The sequence below is a fragment of the Jaculus jaculus genome, chromosome 1 (assembly GCF_020740685.1).
Source record: "Jaculus jaculus isolate mJacJac1 chromosome 1, mJacJac1.mat.Y.cur, whole genome shotgun sequence".
In the NCBI taxonomy this organism is placed as follows: domain Eukaryota; kingdom Metazoa; phylum Chordata; class Mammalia; order Rodentia; family Dipodidae; genus Jaculus; species Jaculus jaculus.
Genome location: NC_059102.1, coordinates 177,346,694 through 177,357,759, shown reverse-complemented (window position 1 = coordinate 177,357,759; position 11,066 = coordinate 177,346,694). Strand labels below are relative to the sequence as shown.

At 42.2% G+C, this 11,066-nt stretch overlaps 1 protein-coding gene across 1 annotated transcript; it reads right to left on the bottom strand.

Moving 5' to 3' along the window:
- Window positions 1–243: 243 nt before the first annotated feature.
- Window positions 244–1,173, bottom strand: LOC123455273 (olfactory receptor 4X2-like). Its single transcript, XM_045135613.1, has one exon. It carries the CDS (start codon window positions 1,171–1,173, stop codon window positions 244–246), a length of 930 nt encoding a protein of 309 aa, XP_044991548.1.
- Between the last annotated feature and the right edge of the window lie 9,893 nt (window positions 1,174–11,066).

Genomic DNA, 11,066 nt, shown 5'->3' with positions numbered 1-11,066 from the left:
GAATATTTATCACATTGTAATTTGTAGGGGGCAAAATTAGAAATAATCTAAAGTGACTAGGTATATTATAGCACATCCCTACAGGAAATGTTATACAAGGGTGTAAAGTGAAATGTTGTGTAGGATACTTGAAAAGAACAGCTCTAGAGCTAACAAGTCCTATGAGTTTTCTTCTACTCCTTGTACCCTTCAGTTTTGTTTCAACATCATCTCAAACCGAAGATAAATACAAAGACTCAGCTTCTATTTTTCGTCTATTTTCATTGTCCTGACCCAAAGCACCTTCACAGCTTTCTTCACGTCAGCGTTTCTCAGGGAGTAGATGACGGGGTTGAGGAGCGGGGTCACCACTGTGTAGAACACAGCTATCATCTTGTCTACAGGCAGGGTGGCAGACGGCCGCAGATAGATGAAGACACAGGGACCAAAGAACAGCACGACCACAGTGATGTGGGATCCACAGGTGGACAGGGCTTTGCGCCGCCCCTCAGAGCTCCGGGTCCTCAGATGGAGCAAGATGACCACGTAGGACGCCAAGAGGACTGCAAAGCTGATCACAGATAGTGTCCCTCCGTTGGCAACGATCAGCAGACCGATGAGGAAGGTGTCTGAGCAGGCAAGCTTCAGCACTGGAAGCAAGTCACAGAAGTAATGGTCGATGACATTGGGGCCACAGAAGGGCAAGCGGAAGATGAGAAGGATCTGGGCAAGGGAGTGCGCGAAGCCTCCCGCCCATGCTACTCCCACGAGAGCAGCACACAGCCGCCGGTTCATGATGCTAGTGTAGTGCAGCGGCTTGCAGATGGCCACGTAGCGGTCGTAGGCCATCGTGGTGAGCAGGAACGTCTCAGTGCCACCAAAGAAGTGCATGAAGAATAGCTGTGTCATGCAGCCCCATGAAGATATGGTTTTCTTTTCAGCCAGCAGATCCCAGATGAGTTTGGGGGCTGTGGTAGAGGAGTAGCAGATCTCCACGAAGGACAGGCTACTGAGGAAGAAGTACATGGGGGACCCGAGGCTTCTGCTGGCCGCGACAGTGACCACCATGAGGAGATTCCCCAGCACAATGGCTGTGTATAAGAGCAGAAATATCACGAAGCAAACTCCCTGTGTTTCCCGACTGGAAGAAAGTCCCAGAAAAATGAACTCAGTCACATTGTTTATGTTAGCCATGAGGGGTGTAATGTGTGTGATGAGATCTGAAATGATACAAAATACTTCTTAGGTTAGTTAGGTAAAAGGTCTGGTGTATCTGCTACACTTATGTGCACAATAGTGAAAGGTGAGTAGACTCCATAAGGAATGATCCAGATGGTCATCTGAAGACGACTTCACTTTGTATGCAAAGGGGAAAGACTTACTAAAAACTGATGCTGGGGCTCCATGACAGCTCAGCTGTTGAAGGTGCTTGCTGTACAAAAGGAGTTAAAATTTTCAGCACCCACGTGAAGATGGATGCAAAATGCTGCATGGGCTTGTGATCCCAATGTGCCTATGGCAATGGGAGACAGAGGCTGAACCAGCAGAATCCCAAGGCCTGATGGTCATTTATACTGGCCTTTCCGACAGCACAACCAAGAGGGACCTTGTCTCAAGGTGGAAGAAGAGGACCACCACTCTAAGCTTGGCCTCTAACCTCCACATGTGTGCAGTGGCATGGAAATGCTTTCTCTACATAATAATAATAAAACAACATCATGTTCCCTCAGGAATACTGAGGTTGCAGGACCGTGTTACTGTGTTGGATGTCTTTCTGGTACGTTTGAATGTTTTGAATAGTCTTTCCCTTGCAGCCTTCCTTCATTACGTGTCTTCTTGATTTGCTAAACCTTTTCTCAACCTTTTCACATATGCTATCAGCACTTTCAGAAGTGATATTCTTGCTACACCTACCTTGATACTCAACACCTCTTAGGACCACAGAGCTCATCCCAGATAACACATGTGGTCCTGTTTCTTCTACTGATTGTCTTTTGACTTGGTTACTTGATGACGTTTTCCCTATCCATAACCTCAACCAATTTACAATTATCTTCTCTTCTGACATTTTGATTTCCTCTAATCTTATGTTCCCAGTGGCAACAAAGGTCCACATCCTTCTCGAGAGGCCACTCAGGCTTTGACATTTCCTTCTTCACCGTCTGGCTGTCTAACACCTCAGGATATCACCCAGACTGCTCACAGACTGACTTGCAAGCTTCCTGGTCCATGTTGAACTTTGTTCAAGTTAGCTGAGGATGGTATGCAGCTACACAGCCCCTCCTCCACTGAGACTCCAGTACACCTGAGGATAGGAGCCAGATGATTTCACTCATATCACAACTTTTCTCTCCTTCAATATCCCAGGCAGATGACATGCATGATTAAGACCCTAACAAGCCAAAAGGAACTCATGAGCACAACTTTAAACTATGGAAACAAAAATTGGACATATGCCAGACTTAAATTCTTAAATCACTAGTGACTTCATAAAAAAAAAAAAAAAGATACCAAAGAAGACTTGTTAAGAAAAAGTCCCAGAGTATCAGGGCAGACATGCTTAGGATTTTGGCTGGCCTCCAAAGTAGAGAAAGAAAGGAAAAAGATAAACAGAAAAAGCTAACACTTTTCAAGTTAAAACTCACACAGCAGGCGGGGCCAGCCGTGGGGGTCTGTGAGCCTGTGCTGCACTAATGAATTTTACAAGACGCTATTTCTGGGGGAAAGCACTCAGAACAGCTAATTTCCTGAGTTCACATTCAGAGTTTTTTCAGGCATGACTATGTGAAATCTAGAACATTTTTCAACTTCTCAGACATTCAAAGTCTGACCTGTAACATGCAGATAATACATACCTCAGAGGGAGGAGCCACAAATCCCACTCCCAGGCACATTTCACAGTTTCTTGGGTTCCTGTTAGAGAGTGGAAACCCACCTGCCCCAACCAGACGTCCTCCAAGCCACTGGTCACTCTTTGCTTGGGACAGTTTGGAATCGCAGTACTTGCCTCATGAGATGACAGCTGTTTCTATGGCCACTGCCTGCTGCAGTGTGAGCACCCTGAAGGATATGTCACCACTCCCTGGCCAGTGCTCACAGGTGTGGCTGTCACAAAACAGCATTCTGTGAAGGTCAGTGGAATAAGTGAACAGCGGTTATCTACCTTCACTAGCCTTTCTAGCCCAATCTTTGGCACATTATAGATATTTAGAAAATATTGAACGAACAAAGGTGTGATATTATACCTTGTATGAAATGCCGTGTGGAAAGAATCTCACATGGAAGTTGGTCACAAAATGCTCAGAGTTTCTGTGACTTTTCTGTTGTGAGCATAATCAAGTTTTGTATTCATGACAAAGAGATGCGACAAAGAGGGCTCATGCTGATGAAGTCCCTGTCACAGGATGGAGAGGCTTAGGCCAACTATGGCCTCTCTGGAGTATCACGATGGAGGACCTGTCCCTTGCCACCTCAGACTACCAAGTACCAACAGAGACCTGACACCTCAAATTCACTTGATGTTAAAATTAAAAAGCAAAGTAGACTTGCCTCCCAGATGTCTGTCAGAGAACTAAGAACTTGGGCAGCTCAGCCTTAAGTTCACACTGCCTAAGCAATACCATGGGAGAAGGCATGATCACATGAGAGGAGAAGGGGCCCCAGAGCTCTGCACCCTCACTCACCCCTTCCTGATCAGGCAGAATATCTAATGGGAAATAGGACTTCCAAGTCCCCGTAGGAAACAGCTTTAGAAATCAGTGAGAAATGTGAACAAGTGGAATTCACCCAGCACTTATGAACACTTACATGTGGGGATTGTCACAGGCTTGCAAGACCACCTGGACATCATAGGATTAATAATGTGACCTTATAGCATTTAAAGTATTCCAAAGAGGTCCAAGAATTAGGGTCTGCAGGGGTCAGAACACTGAAAAAGCATATCCAATCCCTTTGCCTGTGGTGAGTTAGAGGTATAAATCAGTGGTTCTCCACTAGGGGTCATTACTACCCCCATGGAATATTTAGAGGTATTTTTTTTCCTTGTCCAATCATGCTGGGTGCCACTGACATTAAGGAGACAGAGACTATGGGATACCATGAAACGTCTGACAAAACACAGGACACTTCCACATAACAAAGAATATTCCAACCCAAAGAGTCCATAGTCCTGTTGTTGAGATACCCTGCTATAAATAAAATAAAATTTGCCCTGCATTAATAATCATTAAAATTGGTTATTGATTACATGAGAGTTCATTACACACTTGATCACATCTGCATATGTTTTCAACTTTCTATAATAAAACATTTAAAGTACTGAAGAACTTTTTTTTTGCATGAAATATATGCTCTGTGTCCATACTACTTACAAACATTAGCTCAGCTTTTACTAACATTAAGGAGAACATCAGTGCCTTCCAGGGGGTGGGAGGAAGAAAGGACTAGGTGAGCACAGACTTTTTTTTTGAGGTAGGGTCTCACTCTAGCCCAGGCTGACCTGGAATTCACTATGTAGTCTCAGGGTGGCCTCGAACTCATGGCAATCCACCTACCTCTGCCTCCCGAGTGCTGGGATTAAAGTCGTGCACCACCACGCCCGGCTGGAGCACAGATTTTGAAGGTAGTAAAACTCAGTAGGACACTATAATAGTAGGCACATATATCATCATCCATTTGTACTTGTGCAAACCTCTAGAGTGTGAGGCAGCTAGAGTGAACTGTGGACTTTGGGTGCTGACAATGTGCCAATGTGAATTCATCAATTATGACAAAAATAATCTCTGGAAGGGATTTCCATGAAGATGTGATGCATATGTAGGGTTAGGGGTATGTAGAAACTATCTGTATTTTCCTTTTAATTTTTCTGTGAACCCAAAACTGCCTTAATAAAGTCTTTCAAAGGTTAAAAAATAAAGTTAAATAAGTTCATAAGTTTCAATTAATGATTAATTAGAAAATCATAGTGAGGCAGTAAAAGTCAAGAGAAGCTCTTGTGGTTTGTGTGAAATGTCCCCCATTGGCTCATGTGCTGAAACTTTTGGTCTCCAGCTGTTGGTGCTGTTCTGGAAGGTTGTAGAACATCTCTGGAGCAAGTGGATCTTTCCTGGGCAGGTCTTGAGGTTTTACAGCCCAACCCCTCTCGCTGCCTGATTCCTGACTGCAGCTGAAGGGTGGTGAGCTGCCTCATGCTCAAGCTACCACATGTTTCCTCCTAGGATGAATGGTATCCCTACAAACTGTGAACCAAAACAAACCCTCCCTTAAGATGCTTCTTGCCAGGTATTTGGTCACAGCAGTAAGAAAACAAACGAATTCAGAAAAGTTCTTGGGACTCTCCCAAGCCTACAATGATACGGAGATAAGAAAAAAGTCTGAATTTTGTCTCCAGGTGCTATGGTCCTTGCACAACCCATATCATGGTCACACCAGCAGGGAAGGGAGCTGAAGTCACATAGCTGAAAGTTGACAGGCTCCAGCCTTACATTCCACAATGTCTATCTGTTAGTTCTATATACTTTTCACTACAGACTACTAGAGAAGAGATGGAAAATTCCCCAATTGGAACCTACTCCAAAATGCTGATGCCTATGGCAGGTTTTGAGACGATACTGTACAGGAAGAAAGAAGTTTTAAAAATGACACAACTAAAGCTGGGCGTGGTGGCGCACGCCTTTAATCCCAGCACTAGGGAGGCAGAGGTAGGAGGATCACTGTGAGTTCGAGGCCACCCTGAGACTACAGAGTGAATTCCAGGTCAGCCTGAGCCAGAGTGAGACCCTACCTTGAAAAACAAAACAAAACAAAACAAAACAAAAAACCCACAACTGTCTTCGTTACCTTTCCATTGTGACAAAATTCCGAGATGGACAAATTATGAGGAGCAAATTTTTATTTTGACCATGGATTCAAAGGCTTCTCTGCCCACAATGCTTTGGGCTGTGATAGCATGGTTCACATGGTGGCAATGTGTGGAGGAAACATGTTCATTTGTTGAAAGCAGAGAAGCATAAAGGAAACGAGGATGACATCTGCATCTCAGTGCTATCTGGAAAGGCATGCCCTCAATGATCTTTTCTACTAAATTCCACTTCCTGCAGTTTCCACCGTCCTCCAGTACTGTGAAAAACTATGCAGCAAAGCTTTGAAAAATGAACTGTTGGGGAATGTTCCAGACTCAATCCATAGCAATGACCACTGTGATGGGGAGGAGACTCAGGTAGGGAGGGCTTTGTACTTCCCCCGTGCAGAATGGCTCCCCAAGTTGACCAGGGGTGATGACGTAGGAGGACACCAAGAGGAGGAAGGGAAAAACAGAGACTGTTCACTGATGAATACAATAGGCCCACCCCACTACACATATAGGTAGCCTTGAATACAAGGATGGAGATCTCCCAAGTATTGTTTGATCACATTGGGACCACAGAAGGGCAGGTGGATAGAAAAAGATCTGAAACAGAATTATTTTGCTTCACAGGCAGGGATCACTCTTGGAAGGTGACACTCAGTCTGTCTCATGGTGACTGCACAGTCAAGGGGTTTGCAGATGATAAGAATGTCATGGCTATCACAGTGGTCAGCAGGGTCTCAGTGCCACCAGAGAAGTGGTTGGATGGGAATATCTGAGCCAGATATCCCTGTAGTGTGATGCCTTTAGTATTGGCAAAAAGTTAGTGATGACTTTAGGATGACAGTAGAGGATAAACAGAGGCCTCCAGGAACAGGAAGCTGAGGAAGATGCCCATGGGAAAATGCAGACTCTTGCTGATAATGGTCATAGCAGCAATGAAACTACTGCCCACCACTGTGGCCAGGTATGCCAGAAGAAATACCACAAAGCACACTTTATGCAGCTCTGGATCTTGGAAAAGACTGGTACTTAACTTAGTGGCATCATTTGTACTGGCCATTTATTCACTTCAGCTCTCTGAGACACCAGGAGGTGAGGGGCCTGCATGAAAACAATGATCAAAACAACTCATTTATAGCAGCACTTGAGAGTACAAGCCAATTTAAAATATGCTTCTTACTCAGTCATTCGTTTAGTCAACATGTGCATATTGCAACACTGGTAATATTTAAAATATTTACCTTTATTATTAGAAAATGAAGCTCATAGAAATTCTTATTCGTACAAGACAGAAAATGGTGAATGATCCTGGCACATGATGTCCCTTTCTTCCTACCTTGCAGAAAATGACACCTACCTTGCAGCTTTTCCTGTCATCCTTAATGTATTTTCCTTTTCTTCATGGGACTATTTGTCCTGAGCTGTCAACAACTTTGTATTTGCTTGTTGTCTCTATCTCCATTGTGTCTTGAAGGGGATCTAAAAATAATCACCTGTGCACTTCCAGGGTGGCTCTTCTTGCAGCACTGAACTTCCAGCAAGTAAAGTAGTTCTTGGCACATCACAAAACTTAATAGTTTTTTTAAAAATTTTTTTGTTCATTCTTATTTATTTATTTGAGAGTGAAAGAGAGAGTGAAAGAGGCAGAGAGAGAGAGAGAGAGAGAGAGATAGAGAGAGAGAGAGAGAGAGAGAGAGAGAATGGGCGCACCAGGGCTTCCAGCCACTGCAAACAAACTCCAGATGCGTGCACCCCTTGTGCATCTGGTTAATGTGGGTCCTGGGGAACTGAGCCTTGAACCAGGTTCTTAGGCTTCACAGGCAAGTGCTTAACTGCTAAGCCATCTCTCCAGCCCCAAAACTTAATAGTTTTTGATTAAACAAGACATGATCACTATCATTACTGTGACAGACAGAGACACAGGGAGATTTGAGTGATTATACATGAATATAAGAATGTACTGGAAAGCACAATGAAGATAATTTTGGCTGTTATTTTATATAGAAGTGGAATCAGGAGAATGAGAAGGGAAGATGAAAGCGGAATGGCTAGAACTGGATATCCAGCTATCAAACAAGAGTGAGTGCTCAAGTCCTGGCTGTGCTGGTTCTGTCCTGTTAACTATTTACAGTAGCCACGTCTAAGCAAAAAGGTATTCTGCATGTCTTATTTTAAATTTCCTTCTTTGGTGTCCTTGTTACCAAGTGAAAAAGCATATGCAAATGTTATTAAAGTAATTGAAATGCATTTGAATCTTTCTTCAACTCAGTTTATCCACAAAGTTTCACTCTAGAGAAAAGAAATTCCATGGGGAAGTTGGTTCCTTGATTAGGACATGTGAGTTAATTTATTTTAAAGAGTTCAAGGACCTCTGTATTGAGTTATCATCCTTGAGCCATGACTGGGTTGGTAGATTTTCTTGTTAAAAAGAAAGTTTAAATTCTCTGGTTTTACTGAATTTTATGGCTCTTATTTATTCTTTGCAATTTTAAGTGAGAGTAACCTTGTTATTGATCCCCTTAACGTTTCTTTTATTTTCTGACTTACTTTGGATGTCAGCTTCAGCATGCTCTAGCAGCTCCTGGGAACACTGAAGAGTTTCCCCTGGGGACAAAGCGAGGTCCTTGAATGCAATGGCAACCACCACCCTGTGTAGTCAGAAAGGTTGATGCTCTGGGAAGAGTACTGATTTCTGACTAGTACCTGGCATATTATTGGGGTATGGTTTTGGGAGCTGCTTAACCTCTATCATTCCCTTTGAACAGAGAGATTTAAAAAATATCTGTAACTTCATTTCAGAAATACTCTTGAGTGACTTAGCTGAAGGTGACCTGGACTTGAGTCACCAAGGTGTCCAGTGAGTAATCTGATGGGTGATGATATTATTCAAGGGACCATGATTTATAGGAAGGAATTCAGTGTACCTTCCTAGGCTAGTTTTTCTAAAAACGCACCTCTTTTTGATTCTTGATCAATTCCAGTTAAGTGTTTAACTTCATGGTGAATTAGAGGCAGTGTGAATTTATTTGAAATCCATCTGGTACACATTTTTGTTTCAAGCTAGGGCACAGCACCTCTTCTGACTTACAGTTAGGTACTATGACTAGAAGTAAGGGGCAATGTTTCTCAGAAGCCACATGATAACCTAATTTTTTCTCTTACAGCCAGATGGTCTCACACATATACACGGTAGTTGGTTTTGGTGACATTGGAGTGAAAGAATTAAATAAATTAATAATTTTTATTGTAGAAAACAGATATAGCATAATATCTGATGATTTTTCTTAAAAAAAAAAACGTTGTGAGTTACCATTTGAGAATCATCAAATAGGCACCTGTGAGTGGGGCAGGGATAGAATTTCTTCCCTCTAGGTCATGTACACTGGCCCATTCAGCTGTCTCATGTTTTCCTCATGTTTTAAGATATTTATTTATTTATTTTTGAGAGAGTAAGAAGGGGTTCAGAGAGAGAGAGAAAGAAAGAGAGAGAGAGAACATGCCAGGGCATCAAGCCACTTCAAACAAACTCCAACTGCATGTGCCCCCTGTGCATCTGGCTTATGTGGGTCCTGAAGAATAGACCAGGATCCATTGGCTTTGCAGGCAAATGCCTTAACTGCTAAGCCATCTCTTCAGCCTGTTTTTTTCATATTTTGATGTAGACTGCACATGTTCATATATAGATCTGTGCTTTTATATGTTGGTTACGTTAACTCAATTCTTCTAGGTGAGGCAACATTGCGGAGAGAGAAGTATATTTTTCGAAATTAAGTGGCAGAGAGAGTGGACACAGGTGAGTGGGGTCAGCAGATCGAGGTAAACGTGCAGAAAAGACAGAGGTGATAAATGGAAAATGTAGCTTTTGAAGAGGAAGGCTGTCAGGTGTTTCCTCATTCAGGGGTGAAGTCTGAGCATTGGACCCTATACGATTCTTGTGTTTCTCAGTGAAGTCCCAAAGATCCTAGTATTATTTACTGTTGTTTCTCTAGTGGATCAGAAATAGAGCTTATGCCGAGATAAGAGGCATTCATTTTTACTGGAAATTAATATAGTTTTGACTTATTACAAAAGGTCATATTTAATTTTTACTCCTCATTTATTTACAACCTATGCATACTAATGACATATGGCACTGAGTAAAGTGCTTCGAGTCTATGATGAGGCTTCTTATTTTTCAAATCCTGGTGCTACTTCAGCATAACGTTAAGTTCGCTCCCTTCTCTGTGTTTCTGTTTCCTAGTGTGCAAAGATGAGTGATGTAGTAAGCAGGCGGATCGCATAGGTTTGTTTCCAAAATAGTGAATTAATGTATCTCAAACAGGTACAAAGTATGTGGCATATGTTCAGTACTATTCAAACAGTAGTCCTTGCTTTTTGTACAAAATACAAATAATATTAAATGTTTAACAAAATATGAAACATAATTTCAGTAAGTAATATAAATATGTATATTGGTTGAGGATGTAGACATACAAGCTGAAATTATGAAGCAGTCTACTGTTTGCTTTGAAAGAAATAGAATGAAGCTGGGCATGGTGGGGCATGCCTTTAATCTCAGCCCTTGGGAGGCTAAGGTAAGAGGATCTTTGTGAGTTTGAGGCCAGCTTGAGATGACATAGTGAATTCTAGGTTAGTCTGGACTAGAGGGAAACCCTACAAATAAATAAAAATAAACAAATAAAAAACAAGCAAACAAAACAAAAATAAGAAATATAATGAAATACTCTTCTAATACAAAGGCAAGGAACATGATTTCTGTGACAATGAAGGTCTTTATGTGATCAAGAAAGAAGGAACGCTAAGCAAGAGGCATGGAGGGCACCGTGGGTTAATAAATCCCCATGTAGAGTTCATGCAGGAGATGGCAGTAAGGGGGCAAAAAAGATAGCTTATGGTCAGTCAGGAAGAGTCTCGAACTCCATGCTAGAAATATTAGAATTTACACTGTAGAAAGGATATGTGTCCATATTACTGTCAATGCAAAAACAACTCTTGCCTTAAAGAAAATGAGTTTATTCTGGAGCCAAATATGAGTGACTGTGGCCCAAGAACATGGATTCAAGTTACCCAAAATGCCATGTTTTAACATGATGAAAATTTTGTGAAAAAAATGAAAAAATATCTTTATTGATGAGAGAGAGAGAGAAAGAGGAGAGTATGGGTGCTCCAGGGTCTCCTGCTATTGCACACCAACTCTAGCCCATGTGCATCTGGCTCTATGTAGGTACTGGGGAATTGA